Source organism: Podarcis pityusensis (assembly GCF_964106645.2).
Source record: "Podarcis pityusensis genome assembly, chromosome: 5".
NCBI lineage: Eukaryota > Metazoa > Chordata > Lepidosauria > Squamata > Lacertidae > Podarcis > Podarcis pityusensis.
Window position 1 is genome coordinate 80,953,465 of NC_138032.1, and position 25,304 is coordinate 80,978,768.

General features: G+C 43.8%; 1 protein-coding gene and 1 long non-coding RNA gene across 4 annotated transcripts in view; one reads left to right on the forward strand and one right to left on the reverse strand.

The window, feature by feature from the left end:
• The window catches only part of LOC308476882 (heparan-alpha-glucosaminide N-acetyltransferase-like), a 171,042-nt gene that overhangs the window by 6,430 nt on the left and 139,308 nt on the right, over positions 1-25,304 (reverse strand). For both annotated transcript variants that reach the window (XM_081004994.1, XM_081004995.1), the window contains 2 exons: positions 14,824-14,901; positions 327-397 (listed from right to left, as the gene is read on the reverse strand). In XM_081004994.1, the coding sequence (XP_080861120.1) occupies positions 327-397; positions 14,824-14,901 (149 nt within the window). The remainder of the gene's footprint in view (positions 1-326; positions 398-14,823; positions 14,902-25,304) is intronic.
• LOC308476937 lies at positions 2,035-19,511 on the forward strand. 2 transcript variants are annotated; one of them, XR_013986235.1, is made up of 4 exons: positions 2,035-2,460; positions 3,184-3,299; positions 4,078-4,194; positions 18,675-19,511. It is a non-coding gene; the product is annotated as an uncharacterized lncRNA (long non-coding RNA). The 2 variants fall into 2 exon arrangements; XR_013986236.1 differs by lacking the exon at positions 18,675-19,511 and having other exon boundaries at positions 4,078-4,213.

Below are 25,304 nucleotides of genomic sequence, written 5' to 3' on the forward strand. Positions count from 1 at the left end.
CTTGCATGTGGGAATGAGCCAATACAGATCAACTGCTGAAGCAATGCTTTCCAATGGAGCCAATCTTTAAGCAGTGAGTCATTGTTCAATGACAGGAGATCAGCTGATGAGCATCAGCATTTGTAATACAGCCCACATCACACCAGGGAATAACGTAAACCCAACGAAGGCAGGGGCAATACAATAGAAGCATCTTAATAGGGCAAACTGAGTGGTGTCTGGTATCTCACATCTTTCATCTTATTCTTGGCATGATGCAAACTATGAGCAAATTTTGCCGTGACTTGCATCAATCAAACTTATAAGGTAGACTTGAAAGCACTTACCAGAGATTTTTATTGATGGGGATGAATCCTTCGTTTTGTGTACATTTGGTTAGGATGGCAGAGATAATCCCCTTAATAAGAAGGAAAAGAGAACAGGTCAATAGCAAGTGATAACATATCTAACTCAGGGAAAACAGAAAAGAGAGGGGAAGGGAGGCAAAGGAAGAGGAAGGAACAGATTGTGTGCCAAGTTCTAAGTGTTTCCATTGATTAACTTATCAAAAGATGCATTGCAGAGCAAAGAGAGATGCACTGAACTGAATAGAAGACCTTGATTTGAAAGTGTGATTGTTTTTATTTTATTGTATGAGGTTTCCTAAAACAAAGCCCTTTCCAGAAATTGGATCAGCCTGAGTCAAAGAACCTCAAGGATGCCAGAGAGGTTGAGCCCAATAGTAACATTATTTTGTACAGTTTGGTGGGAGAGATTGGTCAAGGGTACTGACAAATGACAGCTCAACAGAAGACAATCTTAATATTTTTAAGCATCATCTTGGATGAGGCTGTTGTGTTCCAACATCATGCCTACACTAAGTTCTTTGCATAAAACTTTGCTATAGTGGCCAGCAACTGCTGGACCCTGGGACAAATCTGCCTCCAGAAATAGATTCCAAGGCCTGGTTCACATGAATCCCTTACTGCAAGCTACTTAAATGAGCTGCCAGCCAGCATTACTTGCTCTTTCTTGGACCTTATTATTGAAGACACATTCTAGAATTAAGCCATGGCTCAAATGAAGCCCTTTACTGGCCTGTTCATGAGAAATGGAGACCTGGACGTCTTTATCCCAAAGGCTCCCTATAGTCCTATATCCTGAACAAGATGGTAAGGAAGCAAGCTAAGTCTCCACTGCAGTAGCTTTGCTGTCTCTAAGCCTCGGGAACATTTGGCCTGGTTGTCTTCTTTTTCGACACCAAGCTGTTGGTGTTTGCACCACAATGAACAGCAAGGCCAGAAAGCTGCCTTTGGTATTTTTTCAAATAAATCCTGGCAGACAAAACTCAAATAAATCTATTGCTGAAGGAAATTGCTAATGCCACACTCTGTCACATACCCTCTGTGCGGTGTTAAAAACGCTAAATTAATTAAATAAATCAATTGATGAAATCACCCTATAAATGTGACAGTGCGTCATAATTCAAAGCGGCCGTAGGAGCAGCGAGTCAGATCCAGGGTGCAGGGAGAAAAAGAAATGATTTGCTGCTCTGGTTTGGTTTGGTTTGGTTCGCTTTGCTTTGCTTTGCTTTGAAGTGAGAGGGAAATTAACATGTGGAAGTCCCCATTTTGTGGTGCCTCCCTGTCCCTCATACCAAGGGGGGGACATTACGCCTTTCTTTTTTAAAAATTAAAAAAAAGCAGTAGAGAGAGAAGTACAGAATTTTATACTATACCGGTCAAGTTCCCCTCCACCCCCTGTATTGGAATTGAACATTTAAGCTGAGACTGCAGTGATACCACCAGAGAAGTCTTATACAATATGAGACCCACTAACCAAACTTTACCCATCAGCCATGTGCAGCATTGTGACCTAACAGCTGCGTCTCTTTGAATCATATACTTTACTACAGGAACCTGGGACCCTCCATATGCTACAGCAGTCCCAGCCAGTATAATATAATATAATAATTTGAGTCCAGCAATATCCGGATGACCATAAGTTCCCATTCCTGCTTTAATCCTGCACGCATGGACACAGACTCAGTAAGTAGGCTGAAACATGAAATTTTCTTTTGTTGACCCTGGCTGTCAATAAATGACTCATCTAGCAGGTGTTTCTGTTAGTATTTGTATTATATTTGCATTGTAAATGTGTTTCACAAAGAATAAATGGTATTGGGGAAAGGAGGTGGCAGTTAGCAGTTGGCAGTTGGCTGGTTGTTCTGTTAGTTGATTCTTTGACTGAGAGTGTGGAAATGTGGTGACTTCAAGCAGACCCTGTCTGGAGGATTTTTGTGAGATTTAAGCAAGCTATGGATTAATAACTTATGCACTGTTATGAAGGAGTTTTGAAAACAAACAAAGACTAAACCCTCTGTTGGGCTCAAGAGAGAAAAGCACATTGTATTCGTGTGAATAATACTTGTTGTTCAACTGTTGCCAACCTGACATGTAAAGATTTATCTTCAAGTCTTGGGTAAGGCATATATTTTATCACAAATAGCTAACAGTTTCCCTATTGCATATTAGTATTATGGGTAATACAGCTTAATGGAAATAGTTCCAAACATTTAATCTGTAGTGTGTGGGAAATTCAGGACTTTTACAAGCTGTATCAACTGCCTTAAAGTGTAATGGATTTGTGGTTAAATCAGCTTTGAGGTGGTTTAACGAATGCTTCAGGTTTCATGTTGTAACACAATAATGGAGATGCTTTGAAATCAAACATCAGGGCAGTGGGAGGCAGGAGGAGATGGAAATAAAGAGAGATTTTCTATGTAATTAGAAAATGATCATACACAACTGTTTTTGATAGTTTCCCCACCAGCCAATAATGAGCAGCTGAAAAAGCCAATGGCAAAATAGTCTACTTTCATGCATGGTTATAATCAGAAATGAAAATTAGTTCCTTTACAGAGCAGTCCTAACCCACTTTTTCTTCTACTCTGGCTGGCATAAATGACCAGACTTCAGACGTGACAATGGCTCTGATGCTCTGTTCAGTCCCACTGCTCTCAGCTGGGAGTTAGGGTTGGTCCACTACTTTTTATGGACTTTCCAAACAAAGGCTTGGTGCAGATATAATATTGTTATTCCTTGACCACGGGTTAAGCATTTGAATGTGCTCTGCAGGCTCACACACTGCCTCCTCCTCTTTTCTTTTTGCATGTGTGAACTCCCCTGTCCTTTCTCTTTGCAGAGAAAAATCTCTTGGTGATGAACTGTGCCAGCACCAATGTGAAAGACAACCACTGCTAGCTTCAAAACAGACATTGCAATGAGAGCCAGAAGCTTGCTTCCAAACCCTGATTAAAGGTAGCAAGTTTGTGTTAATATTGGTAATTTTAAAAATAAGCAAAAGGGAGAGGAGATTTCACATATGATTTTGCCTCTGCTTATTTTCTGAATGCCTGATTCCTGTTGAAGGCACAGTGGTCTGTAAATGGAGGTGGCGAGGCAGCCCTATTTGCAGGGAAATTGCATTTTACTAGCACTCAAATATCACGTGTGTGCTACCACTGAGCTACTGTCCTTGAAAATCTTTTGTGGGTTGTTTTTGTAATAAAAGGTTGGGAAGAATCTCAGGATTAGATATATTACTGTGGTGTGTTCAAACGTACACAAGCCCACCTCAAACTCATTTAAAACTTAGATAAAGATCACCAAAATCTATATTTGTTCAGTTTCTGTGCTTTAAAATCAGCAAAACAGAGCACTGCAATTTAGGTGGAAAGATGAGTGAGGAAATGGCATGTTACTAGCATGAAAAGAAAAGCAGTGTGTGTGTGTGTGTGTGTGTGTGTGTGTGTGTGCGCAGAATGAGTTAGAAATGTACTCATGTTGCAAATTTGGGTATGGGCTCTAAACATGAATGGATGCTGAAATATGTTTGAAATTCAGGAAGTTTGGGTGGGGAGGAATTGGCATTCCCAGATTATACCCCTCTCTGGTCTAGTTTACAAGGTCTTGCAGAAACTGCACAAATATGCAATGGCAAATTTCACTTCCCATCCCTCCTGCAGAGAAAAGTACATTAAAAAATGCTGAAACATGATTTTATTTATTTATTTATTTATTTATTTATTTATTGCAGAGCTGCTTTTCAACCTATGTAGTCCTTGAAAAGGCTTACAATGAGGAAAACAGAAAAGAGCCAAAAAGCATGCATAATAAAAGCCCTCATGCTGCAGTTAAAAGCACAAAATTTAAGGTGTAAATACACAACCACATTAAGATGTGTTGATCAGTGCTTATTGCAGCAACCATTGCTTGTGTCCAAGAAATAAAGAAATATCATGTGTGCAACAAATAACACATGCAAAACTGGCTAATGTGCACTGAAGCACATGTTATCCAGTTTCACAAATGTTATTCACTGGTCAAAAGTGGCTTAGCTGGGACGTGCGATTTTGTACTGCACATTGGCTGTCTTAAAAAAAGGGCAATATATTGAACTATCTCACAGTACTTTGAAGACTACATTGCAGCGGTCCCACTTATATCACAGCTCCTCCATATGCATGCCCGACCTTGAGAGATCCTCTGTTTAGCTTATGGCATATTCAGGAACTGAATAACAGGATAATGTCAGAAAAAAAGAACCTGCCAATACCCCCGGTAAATATTTTGTGTGTCACCAATGCCAAAGGGCATGGAGTGTGTGTGTGTGGTTCCCTGAGACAGGTGCAGCCAACGTAGCCCCCTCCAAGGTTTTGGACTACAATTTCCATCATCCCTGACCATTGGCCATTATGACTGGGGCCGATGGGAGTTGTAGGTGAATGGCCATGTGCACTACTGAACACAGGAGAGTCCACTGTTTGAAGGGTTGTCCGGTCCAAGTGTAGTTTAAAAATAAAGAATGATAAGAAGGGAGAGGAGGAGTTGGCCTGCACTGTAAGCAGCTCACCTGCCCACTGTCTTGTTCCCCATCCTGGCAAGATTTACTATATTCCTGTTTAAATTGCAGTATTATTTCTACATACGCATCTATATGTAAATTAGCATATGCAAATCTTATGCAAATGATAAGTCTCTTTGGTCCTCTCTTTTTTGATGAAGCATGTTCTCCGGGGGGGGGGGGGGGGCAATGTTCAACTGGCCAACCTAGGAGAGAAGGAGCAGTCCTGGAGATAGTCCTCAGGGCAGGATAGAGAGGCAAAGAGAAATTATGGTATGGAGGCTCCCCACCCTTGCCTTACATTCATCCTTTAAGTCTGCAATTGTTATATAGCACTAGCATAAGGAAATGTTTCTTCCTGCCTTGAGCCTTAGAAAAACGACAAGCTTCTTTTAATGCCTTTTAAAAAATGGGCTTATTTCACATAGGCTTGTACTGACAAGTGATGGCAACATTTCTTAACGTTACATGCAGCTATCCATCACTGCAGCGTGCACACACCAAACCACAATAGGATCATATTTACAGCAAAAGTCACAGCTGTCCCTCACAAAATGAAATTAGGTTTGATTTTGTGTCATGGCAATGTTCATTAGTGCCATCTAGTCTGCAAGGGCAAGATCAGATAGCTGATGGCGGACCCATAATTCATTGCAAAGGCACAATCTGACTGGCTGTGTGAGGAAGAGACAATACTAGCTCTGACCTCTTTGCAAATAAAGTGTTACCCAGCGCACATGAAGCTGAATTTCACTTAGGTGCTCTATAAAACCAGAGGCACCATTTCATATTTTGTTAAGGGGAGCAAAAATTTCAAGAACTGCATTTGGAAACATGCACGATTAAATTGTGAAACTCTGCCTATTTTAAGAGCATTGGTTATGGTTACTTTTTTATAATAAAAAAAACCTCAAGAGCAATTTCAGCCATGTTTCCAACACTGACCAAATAGTCTATCCTGTTTTGCTAAGCAAAGGGATCTGCATGTTTATAACAATAGCCATTCGATGTGTGGAACCACTAATGAGTTGGGTGGAAATATAGGTGACTCTAAAGGATAATGACATGTGACATGAAACATGAAATCCCCCTCGCTAAATGGAGTTCCCTCTGTGGAACTGTGTTACTAGTGGAATTAAACATTCACTTTGGTCTCCTAAATGCTGAGTAACAGGAATATCACAAAATAGGTGCCCAAGCTGAAAGGTTTGGCAAGGCTAACTGCACCACTGCTAACGTAAGTGACACCCAGAAAGAATCAGACCTGTTAAAAAAGCCATGCTAGATTGTGCTGTGTATGAACACTAGGACATACTGCACATGCAAAGACAAATTCAAGGTGACATGAGTCATGTGCGCTGCCTTTGTCAAGCCTTTGAGATTGACAAGAACACTTGTCAATTGACAAGAACACTTGCCCCCAAGAACAAAGGGCAAGAACACAGAGGAGGAGATGTAAATAAGAAGAGCGCTTCAGAGTTGGCCATTAAGAGTTAAATCTTGCATGGACATGGCCCATCTTCAATTTCTATCATTCCCTTCACCAGGCATAAGAAATAATACTGACATGAAATTTTAGTTCATGAACAAGGCAATGCCATGTTCAGCTATGATGGCCAGCTTTCAATTTCAAGAATAATGCCCCCCTTAGGAGTTTTAGTTTAAGCCAGGAAAGGTAGAGCCATAGCTGAAAATGGAGTCTATTGTGATACAGCAGCTCATGGGCAGAGGGAAGGTGTGGAACCTGTCGGGTGAGGAGCAGAGTCAGGGAGAAACTTATGACTTTTTAGATCTTGATACTGACTACCTAACAAAACAGAGGGTTACTGGTGAGTAAAATGCTGCCTGCTGGTAACCCAATGCTCAACCTAATTATACTGTATTTTCTGCAAACCAAAACACTTTCCAGTGTTGCAAAGATCAAGGCTAACAAGGACTGTAGGTGGAATCCAATGCAAAGCTAAGGAACCCGTTTTGCCAGTGCAATGATTTTCACGGCACATGCTCTAAATCTGTTCTAGGGGTTCCCCCAACCACCTGGAGCAGATTTGGGAAGGGTGTGGGAGTGTGCTTGGGTGTGGGAGAGGAGGAAAAGGCCCATTACAGAAGTGGAAACCCTTGTGCTGATGTGATGCAGTAGTTAGGATTGTGTCCCAACCTGTGTTGTGCCCCTTTGTTATGGCTGGAATGCAGGCCATATCTACCTACAAGGTAAAAAGCAAGTTCAAATGTTAGCTAGTGAAAAGGAAGTTTTAGATCTGGAGACGAACAGGCAAGAAGCAGTTTGAACATATTGCTGCTGCTTATGGAACTGGTGCTGCTTCAAGATGAATAACATCTATGTGTGCAACTGCTTTCCTTCTTTCTCCCACACAACTTGTCTGTTGTAAATGGATTATTACAGAAAGGCCTTACATTTCTACTCATAAGAAATCGACCCCATTAAGGACTGCATGGAAGATCCAATCGTGTAACTAGAGGAACTGTGAAACAACATATGAACCGATGAAGCAAACCTGTTTCCAAACACTGGTACTCATCTTTAGAAATCAAGGCCCCCTGCTGAGCAAGGTCCAAGAACAGATCCTCAAGGAGGCAGCTTTACAAAAGCCACTGCTAACTGCCTCTGACAAGCTGCAGTCTGGGTTTCCTGCATGGTGTGTGGAGCCTGGATCAATGGCTTGGAAATATTTCTGCTTGCTGCAGTCAATTGTGCCTTCCAGGCTTGTTATACCATGGCTGAGCAAACACATAATTTCCAACTTGTCACCTACAATGGTCTCTTTCTATTCCCTACCATTTTGTGCTGACAGCCAGAGAGAGAGAGAGAGAGAGAGAGAGAGAGAGAGAGAGAGAGAGAGAATGGCAGAAAGCAAGGAGCACCCATTCTGCACAGATTAAGACATAGTTTTTAAAAGAAAAATAACCCAGTTGGCCCACCATTTCCAATTAAAAGGCTTTCTTGTGAGATGGTTTGAAAAGACAATTGCCTGTGACCCACAAGAACCTGTTCTAGTCACAGATGCCAACACTGGACAAAATGGACCCAATGGCTAGACTCAGTTTTGTAATTTAATATAACCATATACTGAACTCATCAAAATGATCACAGAAGCAAATTCACTACAGTTCATGGTAGCAGATAATTTTATCTGCTATTTCAATTACCTTTAATGGTCCCCAACAGGACTGGTCTAAGAGGTTTTGCTGTGAAGTGAAATGTCAAGATGTCCCTCAATTCCATGTTCAGAAGCCAAATGAACTAGCAGTTGAAGCTTACTTCGCTATTGGCGATTGGACAGCTATAAAGCACCAGGCAGCCAATGCAGCACACACAGTTCTGTCCTCCAAAATGTCAATGCTGCCCCCTGGCCTGCACCACCTGCCCCCCAAGACATCCACCTTGTTCTAATCTACCTAATGGTAGGGCCAGCCTTGGCACCTATGCGGTCAGGGTAGTTAAATTTTCCTCCTGCTGTGCAAGAGCTGCTCATCAATAAATGGCTGCCACATGGCTGGGAGAATATCTAAAGGGCATCTACACTGCAATTTAACAGCAGCTACACACTTTATGTAGTAACATGGTGTGAAGAGGGAGTTTGCAGCAGGCATGCACCCTTAAACATATGTTTCAGCCTCCCACATCCATCAAGCCTCTCTTATATATGTATAAGGGTAAAAGGACCCCTGACCGTTAGGTCCAGTCGCGGACAACTCTGGGGTTGTGGCGCTCATTTCACTTTACTGGCCGAGGGAGCCGGCGTACAGCTTCTGGGTCATGTGGCCAGCATGACTAAGCCACTTCTGTTGAACCAGAGCAGCACACGGAAATGCCATTTACCTTCCTGCCAGAGTGGTACCTATTTATCTACTTGCACTTTGACATGCTTTCAAACTGCTAGGTTGGCAGAAGCTGGGACTGAGCAATGGGAGCTCACCCCGTCGCGGGGATTCGAACCACTAACCTTCTGATCTGCAAGCCCTAGGCTTTGTGGTTTAGACCACAGCGCCACCCATATACCTACTAAATGGATGACATTTGTTTAATTGATAGTCCACTCTTCCTCTGAGGAGCTTGGAGCAGATTACAGCCGATTCCCAAGTTTTCTCCCATCAAAGCAGTTTACAGAGCCAGGCCTGATTAGCTTAAGGCGGCCTATCAGCCTTCAGACCATTCACCAGGTCAAGTTCTGGTAGCCCAGGAGCAGTAATAAGCAATTCAAATCACACAACAACTACCACATGTGAAATATTCAACCCACTACTCCAAATAATTGAAATATTTTTGGTGAACAATGGGGAAAAAACCAGAATCCAAAAGGTATAGAAGGAGAAACTGTTTTACTTCTTAATCAGCTTTTCCAGCATGTCTGATCCAAGTGCATTTCAGCACACTTGTTAGCTCATTTGCTGTCACTATTAATCAGGCATTTGCCTTTTATGTTGAGGCAAACAAGACTGCATTGAGAACTATGCTAACTGATTAATTTTTTGTAAATGAACATTCCATTGATTTTCTTAATTTGATGCATCAATCATCCAAGTCCTCATTCAAGTAAGTGACCAGGGAGGTACTCTTCCCACCTCGGAGTCAAGATTGGGGATCTTTGAGATTGGCATAATCAGTCTTGACAGACTTGAACCATCATCCTCTTCAGATGAACTGCAAGATCTGCCATTCAAAAAAGTGGGGAGTGGCAAAGATCTTTATCACTGTGCTTTGGAAAATGGAGAAATGCTTGCTGAATGGGCAGGATGTAATCGAAGGACGATTGCTGGTGGTTCTATCTCAGTCTTCACTACATGGTGAATGTGGCTTATTAGGATTTTCAGAGATATTTAAGGTCAAGTCACAAAACTATCAGTCCAGGGAAGCCTGAAGGGAATCAAATCTGTGTTATAGATGGCAACATGCTGAAGCAGTCATTTGATATAAACTTGTTGCATCTGAGCATGGAAACACAATTAGTGCCGCACGGTTTTCAACAGCAGTCAACCAGATGTCTTTGGCAGCTCATACAGAGGGCATGAAGCAATGTTCTTCTCTGCATCAGTGAGTAGAAGGTGACTAGCTGTTGGAGGCATTCAAGGTCCTTTAAGTCCATATTTGATAGCGCAGGTCTCTGGGAAATCATGTTGCAGCATTCTGCACCAACTGCAGATTCCAGAACAAGTGTGAGTGAAGTTCCACATAGAGTGCATTGTACTGCAGTAATCCAAACTTGAATTAACCAATGCATGATCTACAGCAGCCAAACAAATGGTCATGGTTGTTGTAACCATTGCAGTTGGTAAAAGGTGCTTCTAGTCACAGAAGCTACCTGGGCTTCCAGTGACAAAGATGGATTCAGAAGCACCTCCATGCTGCAAATTTGTTCCTTCAGAAAGGGTGCAACCCCATCCAGGGTAGGCAGGTGACCCATTTCTTGGACATGGGAACCAATTTTGTGAATGGTTTTATTAACGGAAAGATTTAAGTTGTGTGTTCATTATAGTAATCCAAGGCTAGATTACTGCAATGTGCTCTGTGTGGGTCTGCCCTTGAACCTGGTTTGGGAGCACCAGCTGGTGCAGAATGCAGCAGTCAGACTGGTGGTGGTGGTAAAGGGGCTTCTGGCTGAGAACATGTGACTCCATTGTTACAAACATCTGCACTGGTGGCCCAACTACTACTGAGCCAGGTTCAAAGTGCCTGTATTAATTTACAAAGCCCTGAACAACTTAGTTCCAGCATACCACTGGGACCACCTGATCCCAGCTCAATCACTGCAGGAGTATTGTTGGCAAGGCTCATCTGACAGCAACAAGAATCAGAGCCATTAATGTCATTGGCACAATATGATCTCTGCCAACAGAGATTCAGCACATCTTTGGTTTCAACTTGCCTGCTAACCACCACCACCCCACCAGACTTATGCAGGCAATTAAGAATATGTTTTCCCATAATAGTTGATTTCTGATTTTAACATTTCAATATGGGTTGTCTTGCATAATGTTACATATAATTGTTACAAACCACTCAGATTTTTTTTACAATGAAAAGTGGTGTATAAATATTTTTTATAAATAAATAAATGTTTGCAGCTTTAAAATGCAAGGGAGAAGACTGAACTCCAAATGAGTTTTAGCTGAAATAAGCTGACAACGGAAAATTACCCAAATTATGAAGAGCTGACATCTATGGTATTGTTTTACTATCACAGATGTTCAGGAAGAATTGAGAAATTGTCCAGTAAATGCAAAGCCTAGCAGGAAATTTGGTGCACGAAGGGGATGATTCAAAGCTGTGGTTTTTGGACAGGACATGGAAAATTTTATTTTGAGTTACCAGATGGAGGTAGGGGGGTTAACAGGCACAGTAAGGCATGAAAACAGGAGATGCTAGCTAGTTTCAGAGCATCAGACTCCAGGAGGCATTCATGAAAGGAGGGCTTACATAACTTCATAAATAGGAATTATCCAGTCATGAAGTTTTAAAGCTTGGCATCATAGAGGCTGAGTCTAAATCAGTTTTGAAACTGTGAAAGACATGCCTTCAGTTCAGGAAGGTGTCTTCTCTTCTGACTGAAGAGTCCTACCCACAGACATGAAATATACAGTATATAGTTCTGAGTGTTTTGTCAGTTTTTCTTGCTAAATAATGAAATGTCTTAATCTGCACTTGTGTTCCAGTTGATTATCTGCTATTCCTCACACCTACAGACTGGGGAAGTTGCTGGTTGTTTGGGAGATGTAGCCCATTGGCAGCTCTTGAATTATCAGTAACTTTAACCCCTAACACTTGGACGCATATCATCAGATGACTTTACTATGACCGTTTAGATTAGGTAAAAATCTAAGTGAAAGCAAACACACACGCACACAGTTCCTAAAACATCATTCATTCTTAAAAACATAGTATCAAAAGTGGATCACTAGCTTGTTGCAAGAGGTATTGGCTGTCGCAAAGACTTTCCTGTGTTTCACGGTCAATGATGTTAAACATTTGGCATGCCTACAGCTCCTGAGAGGAGCACATAGAAACTTGTCTGCGTCTTGGCAAACCATGCCTTTGGACCTGAAGCAGGCCTCAAAAATTATGTGCATAAGTTAGAAGGTGAATGGAAGGGAAAGGACATGAAGGAGAGATTTTCAGCATTCTAGCTAAGTGCTTTAATGAAATATGGTGAGAACTGATATAATTTTTTTTTCAATAAAATGTTGCAATGGGCCCCAAGCCAGGCGAAAACAAAAATAGAAAGGGAAGGAACAGGAGGAGTACTGTGTGTTCTCTACCCTTCCTGGGTGAATACCTCAGTCTGGCCTTTGAATTCAGACAACAGAGTTTTCCTTTCCCCAATAAAGTGACTTAATACATTAACTTATAGAACTGTTGTCAGGGGTTCAGGGACAGAGGCACAGGGTAGGCAGGAGATGGAGAGCGATGGGGATGAATCCCAGGACAGCGAGGAAGAGGATGACAATGACTCAAGAGATTCCATGAGTCTTTCCAGCGAATCAGAGGATTCCCAGAAGGGGGCGCCGGTGGTCAAGGCCAGGGGAGCCCCAGGGGGGACGTGTCAGGAGCAGGGGGCCAGCGGGGGATCCCAAAGTGGCAGCTGGGCGTCAGGACCAGCCTCCCCGCCAGAGTGCAGCGAAGGGGGTGGAGGTTTCAGTGTATCAGGGGAAGCGGCTCCGGCAGCAGAGAAAGGAGGGAGGTCGGAGCAAGTCACCCTCCCGGAAGGGGAGGGGAGTAGTGAAGGGAGTAGTGTAGCTGTTAAAAGGAATGTTAGAGGTTGGGCGCGCGCGCCAAGTTCAAATGTAGAGGCGCGCGGAAGTACAGGGAGCCCGGAGGAGGGGCCAGGTCCCAAAGCCCGCAGGAGGGGGCAAGAGCAGTCTGATTCCGCGTCAGAGGAATCCAGGAGGGGCGAAACCCCAGCGGGCAGAAAGACCCTGCGGAAAAGGAAAGAGAGAAAGAGGTGGAGCAGCGCAAGCCTCTTAAACTGGTGCAGGGGAGGGACGGATTCAGAGGGGACTTCAGCGGTCTAAGCCTAGCAGACGTAGGGCTGCGCGCCTCGGATGTGAAGCAAACAATGAACTGCAATAAACACTTTTGTATATAAGAAGAGATAGGCGTTGGTCTTTTGTGAGCTGAGACTTGAGGCAGCCTTGACAACTGTTATATGGAAAAGGACAATATTCTTATGAGTTTGGGAGTGCCAGACCCCTTTAAATTCCTGGATCCCGTAAGTGTTAGAATTTAATGAAGTCTTGGTAGGTTAAACTGGGTGCAAGACACATAATTTCTGAACCCAGCAAGTGTTAAAAGCTAATCAAACCAGGCTAGCTTCCTATGTTCAGGTGATCACATTAAGAGATCACATTAATAATGGGCCATTAAGAGAATAAAAGAAAGGTGATGGGGCACCTTGGAAGCAAAGGAGAGGGAGCTCTGTGCCAGACAGCAAATGGGTAGGGCCCCCTCGCTCAACCCATGGATAGTGAGTTCAGAGCTGAAAGTGTGTGTGAGGAAAAAAGCAGCAAGCTGGAGAGAGGGTCAGAGAACAATATTGGAGGTCTGTTTGAATCCAAGGCTGTGACTATGGGAGAAGACCCTTTGGGGGCGTTAATGCTGTGAACCCCTCCATCATGCATCCAACTGACATGCGACCGTACACGCGCACATCATGGCAATCCGACTATGGCCGGAAAAGGGGCAAAATGTAGTGTAGCAGTCTTCCGTGAACTTTGCAATCGCATGTGTTGACCCAGAATACAACACCCACACACATTGGGGGTTGCCTGGATATGTAAATAAACCCTACATCATAAAGACACCACAGTCTCCACTGTGCCTTATTCCCAAAAGGAAACACAAACCAGTTTTCTGACAGGGTTCCATGTGCACAGCTACAGAGGGTGGTGCGAATCCAGGCAACCCACCCACTTGTTTCCAGGGTTCCTCTGCTGAATGTGGCTCTTTGCTGAATCAAGGCATCTTTTCTTGAAATCATGAAATCCTGAATCAAATCATGAATTCATGAAATCCTGAATTAAATCATGAATTCGTGAATTAAATCATGAAATCATGAATTTGTGAATTGAATCATGAATTCGTGAAAAATAATGAACCAAATCATAAATTCATGAAATCGTGAATTAAATCATGGAATAATGAAATCATGAAATCATGAATTTATGAAATCATTAAATCTTGAAATCATTTTTTAAGGTGGTGAACAGGGGTGGTCCTAGAAACGGCTAACATCATGTCAATAACCCCTCTTCACTCTCTGGAAGCTACAGGGACATTAACAGCCCTGTGTCTTGTTTTCGGACTACGCTTGATATTCAGTAATTAATATTGATTCCATTAAAGCCAGCTAGCAGAATGATGATAAATAGGCTAATGGTAACTATTCAATCTCCAATGATGTGGGGGGAAATGGGAACTGAACTTTGAATTTTGAGGGGATTTTTTAAAAAATCCTGTCCGCTCGCACACCACTGCCCCTGCCAGAGAAGCAAGGAGAAGCGCCTGGGGCTTCTGGTTTCTGGAGAGATGTAACAAGCGTCTTGCAAGACCTTGCCAGAAGTTGAAGTTGTGTGAACCCAGTAAGCAAGGCTTTGGCGTGAGGCATGAGGTATGAGGCACCTACCCATTTTGCTTCGGGTGGCAAAACAGGATGGACCGCCCCGACCCCACCAAGAAAGAGGGAAGAGCTGAACAAGGGTTATACCAGATTACTTCCAGTTTAGATACCTTATAGCAGAAGTAGATGTTTTGAAGAGCAGTTGGAGATAACAAGATGGCATGCTGCAATACTTTGGGGCCCTGGACCATTTCCCTCTTGTTAGATTATCTGCATTTTGTGAGCAACTACTGTAATTAAAAATAACAAGGGCCTGGCAGCACCGCTAATGCTATTATCTTTAAAACATCAGGCTTCAGCGACTCACCAGCAAAACAGCCCAGATGAGAAATCTCTTTAAAATGCTCAGTGGTTGCTGACGGTACATTAGGATAATCTTCCCCGCCTGCAAATCAGAAAAACATAATGAAAATACAAACAAAAAAATCAGGGAAGCAGTGATTATTTTCAGTAAGCTAATATGGTTTATTTTTCACCTTGTACTCAAAGAGGCAAGCTAACTCGCTAAAGTGGTGGCAAAGGGCAGCTTGAACACATACATTTTGCCACAGGCAGAAGCTGGCAGAGAGGAATGTAACTTGAACAAAGGCAGGGAAGGCTTCTAGATCAGACCGTCAGTTTTCTGTGCCTGAGACATGGCTCTCTGATGCTCCCACATTTTCCCCCAACCACCCCCCATCAGTTACTGAGAGAAGAAACAGCATTCATAAATTATCAGAAGGAAGAGAAAATCATAATGAAATCCTCAAGACAGAGAGCAGGATTTTTCTTATGCTTGCCTTCCTTTTGAGGTAGGTCAAGATGCTTTGTGATTGCGCCTTCATTTCATTCTATAAATAATCACTGTGCTGGCTGGCATGCAAAGGCATCATGATCTAACTCTTCCTATGGGGCCTTTTCAAAGCAATAAGGTGTGGGGAGTTGGGGGGCAGGATGCAGTGTACTGGAGAGACATTAATGACATGAAAACCAGACAGACCAGCCTCAGCCACCTCACAATGAGAAGTTAAGTTGAAACTTGCACCCACCAGAATTATGAATAAATTCTAAAGCACCCTGAGAGTGAGAGAGAAGAATCATAGACCCGAGGAATTGTAGAGTTGGAAGGGACCACAAGTCCAACCCCCTTTCACCCAACGTGGGACTTGAACCCACTACCCTGAGATTAAGAGTCTCATGCTGTACTGACTGATCTGTCCCATACACAGAAGTCCCGTTATTCTTATTCTTATTCTTACATTTCTATATTGCTTTATATTTTAAAGGAAAAAAATCTCAAAACTCTGTACAACACAGAATAAAACTTACAAGGAATTGGGAGGGCAAGTTTCAGCACAGCACTAATGCTGACCCACTTCAGCTTTCAGCCCAGAGTTGGTGTGATGGCCTGGGATTCAGACTCAGAGGCTGAACCTGAGGAATCCCAGCCTGCACAGGAGTTCCCGCCTCCAGAACCAGCTGAGCCGGGGCTGGGGATTGAGACTGAAGGGTCCTCACCTGTGCTGGATCCTCAGGTGCAGGCTCCAGCTGAGTCTGCTCTGGCTCCGGAGGTGATGGAACTCCGGACCCATTGCCTGCAGGTGCTCCACTCTCAGGGGAAGCTGAGGTTGCCTCTGGGTCCGGTAACACTTCAGCCTCTCCTGAGCTGCAGAGGCTCAGGGCAGAGAGGCAGAGGGAACTAAGTTCCTGCAGAAGGAGTGCTCGCCTCCAGGGCAGGAGAGGCAGGTCACCTGTGGACCGGGGCTGCCCTATGCCTCGGGGCAGATAAAAGCCAGCCAGCCCCAGTCCCAGGTTGTGGGAGCAACATTGTTGGTAGCCTGTTCCTGCCTGCACCGTGTCCTACTCTTCTGCCAGAGTTCCTGACCTCACCTGACTCCCTGCCTTGGACCCCGCTTCAGCTTTGATGGACAGCCTCCATACCGCTCCATACCATACTGGTAGAAGAGTAGGACACGGTGCACGCAGGAACAGGACTCAGTCCTCGCCGCACGGTTAACCCTCGGGACCAGCACAGTTGGAATGGGTAAAGTGGAGGATCAGGATCGAGAAGGGAAGCAGAACTGACAGAGGAATGAAAGGGGGAATGAGGAACGGAGAGAAACCGACTGGGTGTGGGCTTGATGAAAAGGAAAGCATGTCTCTGGCAGTAAAAGGTAATGGTAAAGGGACCCCTGACCATTAGGTCCAGTCGTGTCTGACTCTGGGGTTGTGGTGCTCATCTCACTTTATTGGCCGAGGGAGCCGGCGTACAGCTTCTGGGTCATGTGGCCAGCATGACTAAGCCGCTTCTGGCAAACCAGAGCAGTGCACGGAAACGCTGTTTACCTTCCCACCAGAGCAGTACCTATTTATCTACTTGCACTTTGACATGTTTTCAAACTGCTAGGTTGGCAGGAGCAGGGACCGAGCAACGGAAGCCACCCCATCACGGGGATTCGAACCGCCGGCCTTCTGATTGGCAAGTCCTAGGCTCTGATACCCACAGCGCCACCCACGTCCCTACGTCTCTGGCAGTAGCCATTACTAAACATAAACTCAGCCCGGCGCTGCTCCCTGCAAACTTCTTCAGAAGAGCTGCTGAACATGGCTACTGCATATTAGTCAGGCTACAAGTTATGATGGCTACATGCTTGTTCCAAGATGGCATACCAGCTGCTGGGGCGCAACAGTGGGAGGCTATTGCACTCATGTCCTGTTTGTGGCATTCTGTGGGCATCTGATTCCCTGGTTTAGGAAACAAGTGTGGTGGACTATGGAACTTTAGTCTGATCCAGCAGGGCTTTTCTTAAGGCTAAGTCAGGAATATTCACAATTCATATAACGCCTGCACTGCACCAGTTCTACCCTGGCTGCTGTCTCTTCCCTAGACCTTTAAACGCTTCCTCATGAGACCTGGGGAGGGAGCTCCAAACTCTGAAAGAGATGGTATTCAAATGTCAGGGAGTTTTTTTTGCGGGGGGACAAACAACACCACCAGGGTGGGCATTTTAAGACAAAGTTAGGAAGCACATAGGTTGCCTTTGGCAACAAACAACACTTTAGCAACAAATAAAGAAGAAGCTGTATACCCCCCCGACTATGCAAATAATGCACATTGCAAAACAATTTATGTATCTATCTATGTATAAAGTGTGCATGCATTTAAAAAGTTAACTGTAGAGAACTAAGAAGAGCAGCTTTCCTGGCTAGAGTCCAATAGGTGTTGAATAGGTGGAGGAAGGAAATTTGCTTGATAGTCCATTTTCACAGATTCCTCCAACGTCCCTATGGCTCTCTCCTTGTCCAGACATATGTTTATTCTAAAGTGCAAATGCAGCAGGAATCTAAAAACTCTTGAACTTCTTCTCACTATAACCTCTTCCCAGGATCCTATTCCTGAATCAGGCAGTGTCTCCATCCATATGTCAAAATTGCACTGTCATCACCTAAGATTATGAGCGATTTTGTGATTCAGGGCTAAGTTGTGTGGTGAGAAGTCTGTTTGCAGAGGAAGATTATTTGTTTTAAGTGAAATCAAATTCTCAGGCAGAAAGAGTCTGTGGCATTTTTCCATAACGCATCTTGAGTAGGGAGCCATTCAGGAGGATAAGCAGAAATCTTTGCCAGCCCTGCTAAAAGTTTCCAACTGGGACCATTAGAACCAACAATACCTTAAGCCAATGTAGGCATCAATATCCATTATTTGTGAAGGAAACTTGTTTCTTTCTAGTAATTAATGGTATGAACGTCCTGATCCTGCAAAAGTAGTGATGAATGGAATATTTACCTCCCTGTAAGGCCAGACATGCAGAATGCTGCCATGTTCCAAAGGTAGGAAAAACACTTGCAAGATTCCAGAAATGAATGGAGGTAATAGGGACCTCTTTTAGTGTAGAGTCTTATTTTGCAAATTTCAATTCATCAATGTGCCACTAAAACACACACTGAGGATACTTTTTTAATACACTTGCATGCTCCTATATTTAGAGCTGGTTTGTGTATGGATGTCAATTTTAATGCGTGTAATATTATTTATTTATTCAGATATTTTTATAACATCTTCCAGAGCCAAAACAGCAGCTTTTCAAAGCAGTTCATAACATAAAACCATTATAAACCAGGTCAAAAATCAACTATGAATCTTATAATAATAAACATATGAAAACAATCTCTTTCCAGATAGCAGCAGTGCTTAAAATCACATCACTAAGAAGCAGTGGAGTGAAGCTGAGTGGAGTGAATGAAGTTCACTGAACTAGTTCAAAAAATGCTGAACAGCACCCGAAAGTCATTCCCATAACTACAGGACAAACTAAAGGTGAATTAAGTTGATTTTGGGGTAGAACTCTTGTTCATCTTCACACTCAGTTTCTGCTCTCCAGCCAGAAGCTTGGACTCTTAAGATGGTATCCAACTAGCGCATCCTGTCAGCACAAGGATTTATGCTTGAGCAACGGAATTGTCCTACTCTCCTGTCATGGACTGGCTGGATGCAGAGCACTGCTATGAGGTACCAGCTGGGGAACCCCCGAGAGAAGAAGGTTCAGAGCCAAGGGATGGGTGGCAGGATGACTATGAGTGGTCAGAGGGAGAAGAGGGAGCAAACTGGGAAGAAGAGGCGTTGGAAGCTGAAGAGGTAACAGGGCTTAATGAGCAGGAAGAGTCTGTGACAGACAGCAGTCCAGAATCAGTGACTGGAGAGGAGGAAGGGGCAAGAGGCAGAGATGAGTCAGGCTGCTGAAGAAGCCAGGGGGTCTCCCCCTCCTGCTGCAACCAGCTTCCCTCCCTCCTGGTCTTCCAGAAGAGGTATGAAGAAGGCAGAGAAAAGACAGGCAAGGCAACAAAGTTTCAGATTGCTTGGGAAGAACCTGGGGGAGGAGGAAACTTAAGGAAAAGGTGGGTACTTTCAGTCCTCACAACTGCCTCATAGGGGCAAGATCTACCGGGAAGCATTGTTGAACTCACTAGGCTTGGCTTTATGAGCTGTCCTGTTTCTTTGATTAAAGAGTTAACTTCTCTAATCCTGTGTGAGTTATTGCTGACCTGCTCCTGACACCTGCTTGTGACATCTCTTCCCTCCCCCCCCCCCACCATGTGCACTCTGTGTACCCCCAAATCTTCTCCGGAGGGTTGAGGAATCAGAACAGATTTAAGGGAGATGCAGAGGAGGAGAGGGGGCAGAGTTCTATGTACAAAGAGGCCGTTGCAGCGTGACAAGGGAAATATCCTCATTGGACTTTGATGTCACAAGCACTATCCAATAGGAGCTCACAACACTTGGAATAGACAACATTCAGAATTGCTATGGGAGCAGTAGAAGGTGCAGGACAGAGATTGCATTGTCTTAAACTAAGGAAAAGATGAGGCCTGTGTGGTTTTGAGTCTCTGAACCTCCTATCAAAACTCATTAAAACCAATGGCACTCCATAATCAGGCTTAAACATTTCATCCATAATTTTTACTTAACTTGTTAATGTACCATTACTAGAAACTGACAGATTTCTTCATGCTGAAATGTGCTCTTTGAGGCTCTGGAGCAAAATACTTGCAAGAGCCTTTAATGAGAAAAAGAATAGTATTGATTGCCAGGGTCCCATCAATCCAATATTTTAAGAAATAAGAAAAAGAGAGTCCTTTATTCAATATCTGGTCTTCTTTCGCACAAGCTAATATCATGCCTTGGTATTTGCGAGTAGCGTTCAGTCTGAAAGAAAATGTGGCTGTCACAGTGATTAATAACTGAACGCATGCCACGAAGGCTAACTTCTTTGTGCTCCCATTTTTAAAAATACTGTTTTTCAAGTGCAGAGGGGGACTCTGTGGAGAACCAACTCAGAATTAAATGTCAGGGGTTGTAAATATAGTTCCAGAAAATTCAGGTTGTAAAGAATTCAGTTCTGTGAGAAACATTTGGTTGTATTCTTCAAAAAGGAAGGCCAAGACACTCTTCGAAAAGGAAGGGGTCAGAACAAAGCCTTGGCCCAAGCCCAGCTTATCATTCCGAGTTTAAATCTCACCCTAGCTATGAACTCAGTAAGTAGTCTTAAGCAAGCCACTGCCTGTCAGGTCCGGCTCCTGCTTTAACCTGGAGAGAATAACTAGATCTAGCCTCAGCATCCAGAGAAGGTCCACTATTTCACTGACGCCTGCCCTTGAGGGATGCTGAGGCTCGGAGCTTACCTAACTTCAGGCAGAATGGCATTCTATCACTGCCAGGCCACTTCTACAGAGGCCCTTTTCTGTGTGCCCACCAGCCTAATTGTGTTTGTTGGTGGGCAGCTGGGCAGGTTTGATGGGGGTGCAGGTGATTTATCATTATCACTGGGGCCAGAAATACACCTGCAACCAGTGCAACTGGTACAGTATAGATGTAATGTACTCCAACTGCCTGATCCCCAACATGGTGGTGCAAGTGCCATCTGTGGCAGCGGCAGCAGTGTTGTAGCATTTCTTGCCTACACAATGGGAAAAGGAGGTCAGAAGGAGAAGAAAGGGCAGAGCAATAGGCAGCTACATGGAGAAGGAAAACTTAGCTGAAACAGAAACATGCTGAAACAGAAACTGAAGAAAGCAAGAAATGAGGAAGAATAAAGAACCAGTTCCATTTTCAGTTCAATGGCAAATAATCCCAAATTCCTACCACCTATTAATTTCTAGGGTTTAGTGGGGTCCTCCAACAAATCTATGAGAAATATTGTGTGTTATAGGGTAATTGAGGTAATGCTATTAGAATTCCTAAGGGAAAGTCAAGCAGGGATGGAGGGGGGAAGAGAGAGAGTGGAATTCTGGTGGAGGGAGAAGATTAGCAGAGGCTTGAAAAGGGAGTTTGAATGTTCGGGGGGAAGCAGTTGAGAGTCGGCTGAGAGCGGTGGGTTCTGGAGGGGGGCACTTAGTGGGGGACCTGAAGCTGGGTTGGGCAGCTCTTCAGTGTGGGATCAGTAATCCAGTGGCCATCGCCCTCGTTTGACGGTGGCCGAAAAGGAATGGAGATGCAGAGAGGGACTGTGTGTCTCCTGTGGAGGCCAGGGCATGTGGCAGCCCCATGCCCAGCAAAGAGGGGTTCTGCTAGCTGCCCAGGAAAATAATTCCCTCTGTTTAGGTGGGCCATGGAGCCAGGGCTTGGCTAGCATTGCCAATGCCCAGATGCCTTGCACCACCCCCTCCAAGCAGCTGGAAAGCAGCTTTACAGACCTGAGCTATGCCTGATTATCGTCTTCCCAAGCGACTTAAAAATGGAAAGCGTAATGCTGGTGGTCAACAAAAGAGGTTTAAAGACTCTCCTTCTGCTCTCATGCCAGAAGGTTCTTCTCCCATTCTGTGTTTATGCTCAACTTGTAGGGTGTTCTCCCCGTCCCATGCAAATCTTTCCTTCCTCTTCCCTGTTCTTTTTACAAGGGCAGCTCTGGCAGCAGCCACAGCGGTGCATACAGGAGATCATGGAAGAAAGAATGTATCCTTGAAGCATGGCAGAACTCTATGCTATGGGCTGCTTCAAGGGAAGAATCTTTGCACATGTGAATGGGCTCTCACAGACCAACCGCCAGGGACAGAATGTCAACTCAGACGCACATTCTGCTGTCACACACACACCATGGAATTAAAGCAGGGTGCTGGCTGGCTGTGCCGCGGTTAAATCACCCGCGGCCATAACCATACAGAGAACTGATTGGCTGGGGCTGTCCCACAAGGGTAGAACCCCAGCAACAACAATGTGGTGAGAGTGCATTGAAAAGATGTCTCATTCCATCTGTATCATTACTATGTGAAACAGGCTGCACTGCAAAATACAAAGGTATAAGGATTTTTTCTACCAGCTTTGAGAGTCTTTTTAAAGAAAAGATTTGTGCTTTGCTCTCCCCAGCTTCAGCAGCACGAGTGAACGTATCAACTCCAGGTCTTTCTAAAGGTTAGCCTTTTCTTTTAAAAACACAGTCTCGGTTGTTTGGCGAGGTTTTGTTGACTGTGAAGAAATCATCAACAGGAAACTGGAGCGGCCATGAGTCACTGTTAATCGGCTTCTTAATACAGTGGTGCTGAGAGACATATTTTAGCCACCTGCCCTTCTAAGAAATTTGAGGCAACACCTGGTAGGTGATGCTCGTACTGACACCAAAAGGACTTCACAGCAATGTGATTACTTGTTCCCAGGGGGAGTACCATTTAGCACTTGGCTGCCATGCAAAATTGCAGGGCAGAGCAATTAAGAAAGACCCAGAAGTTTTGGGAAACAATAACAACTGAATGGCCAGTTCAAAGTCTGAGGCAGCATCCAGTTCACGCTTTCCTCCACTTCCATCCACACCCGCACACAAAGAGCAGAACATTTGACATGGAGTCCACATGCATAACTTGCCTGTTCTTAGGAACTGCCCATGCCATGCAACTTTACCCCACCTCCTTTTCCAAGTATGGACACATGGAGGAGGAAAATTGCACAAGTGGGTGGGGGTCAAAACCCCCAGAACTGCACAAAGGGAAAGGTGGGTTATTCTGTCTGGCAAGCTGGTATGCTTGCACAGGTGGAACATTTATAATAGTGCAATGTTGAATTCTACCCATCATTTGGGCATGCGCATTAATGCTGCACGTGTAAGCCTGTGCACACATAAGCACAATACTTGCTCCTACAGTAGAGTGTAAGGCATTGATGCATGGTCTGTGCATGTGCCAGCCATGATTTTTCCCATACTGTGGATTATGTTTTGTGCACGCATCCTTTGCATTTCTCTCCCCACCCCCAAGAGATCATAACGTAAGGTTGTAAAACATTGATCAATGATTCTGTGTCCTCCTCAGAATAACGTTGTTACTTTGTAACGTGTCTGATCATTTTTGAAGGAGATGCCATGCATATACTGTAGCTTTGGGGAGATGTCTAATTGGCGAATCGTTTTGTGGATCATTCCTATTCGCTTTCTTATAAATTGGGGAAATGATACTCAGTCTCTAACCAGAGGGCATTTGGCCCGTGTTGTTTATGTTGTTAATGCATAAAGCTGTATTAACAGAGCTAAGGAACACCTGCAGTGACAGGAAAAAGATGGAAGCCTAAACAAGCGCGCAGCAAGAGCTCAACATCACAGAGATGCTAAGACTTAAATTACTGCTCTAGAGGTGTGCTGCTTCCAAACAAAGTACAGTGAAAGTTTGTCAGTTCTCCACAGCATCTTATTTGTCCTCAAGTTTAGAAACGGATTTATCTCTACACATTTTGTTTCAGACAATCCTGACTTAATTCACAAACTAAGTGAAAGATGCACAACCCATCTACTTATCTAAACATATCCACAGGGGCCTGCAAACTACAGGAGGTCCTATTAGTTCAGTGAAAATTACATATATTACATTTGCTTGGGATTGCAGTCTTGCAGTTCTAAGGTGCAGTTCTTACATATATGTTTGTCACTAGAGTTTTCATATTACTCAGAGTCAATTCAAAACACAATATTTTCCCATGGAGACATGGAGTTCGCATGTTCGACTGAAAAGTCCACTCCATGCTAAGTCACAAGTGATGAACATGCATGTGTGAACTGACCCCATAATGTCCCATAGGTTGCCCAGAAGTGACTCAGTGGCCACAAAAGCTGGGCAGCTGAAGGTGAACCATTGCTGATCTGATGGCTTTGCTTACTAAATAGTGCCTTTATGCTTGAATTAGAAAATCCAAACAACACCCTCATCAGTACTAACTAATATTCACTGGGAAGTTCTCCTGTACAAGCCAGACTGAAGTGAAGCTATACAAGAAAATAATAATAATAATAATAATAATAATAATAATAATAATAATTTTATTTATACCCTGCCCATCTGGTTGGCTTTCTCCAGCCACTCTGAGCGGCTCCCAACCGAATATTAAAAACACAATACAGCATAAACAGGGCTGCCTTCAAATGTCTTTTAAAAGTAAGATAGTTGCTTATTGCCTTGACATCTGATGGGAGGGCATTCCACAGGGCAGGCGCCACTACCAATATGGTTCAAGAAATGACTAGGAACAGTGTAATGTTGCATAATTAAAATGATAGTCCTCAATCAGCTATTTTAAACCATAAGCACCTGGTGGAGAGCCAAAGGAGGTTAACAATCTCTTTAAATACTTTTACTATGCATCTTAGTAAAATAGTACTATTTTATCATTTATCATTTTACTATAGGTTCATAGAATGGCAGAGGTTATTTATAAACCATTGGAACTGAAGATTTCAAGACAATGTACAGTTGTATGTTTTATTTGATTTGATTGTGGAGAGATATCAAAGGTTGTATTCAGTGAAGTCATCCTTTTTGTCAAGGGCTTCTGCTATGGAAGTTCCCCCACCTCTCCTTTCCTCTGGGCTGCCCAAGTCTGTTCTAGAGGTTCCCTGAAATCTCCAGAGCAGATGCGGGTGGGGCATGTGAAGAGATATGGGGGGAATTTCCATTCTATAACCAGGTTATTTTGTTGGCTACAACCCTAACATGATTATTGGAATTAATAATACAGTGGAATCTCAGTTGTCAAACATAATCCGCTCTGGAAGACCGTTCGACTTCCAAAATGTTCATCAAACCAAGACGCAATGGGCGGTCAGCAATTTCAATGGGGAAAATAGAGAAATGCACCTTGGAAGCCGTTCAACTTCCGAGGCGTGTTCAAAAATGGAAGCATTCACTTCCGGGTTTTTGGCATTTGGATTCTGAATCATTCGGCTTCTGAGACACTCAAAAAACGAGGTTCCGCTATATAAACATTATTTCCAATTACATCCCACTCCAAACCAAACATGATGCAGAGAATGTACACACACACACACACACACACAC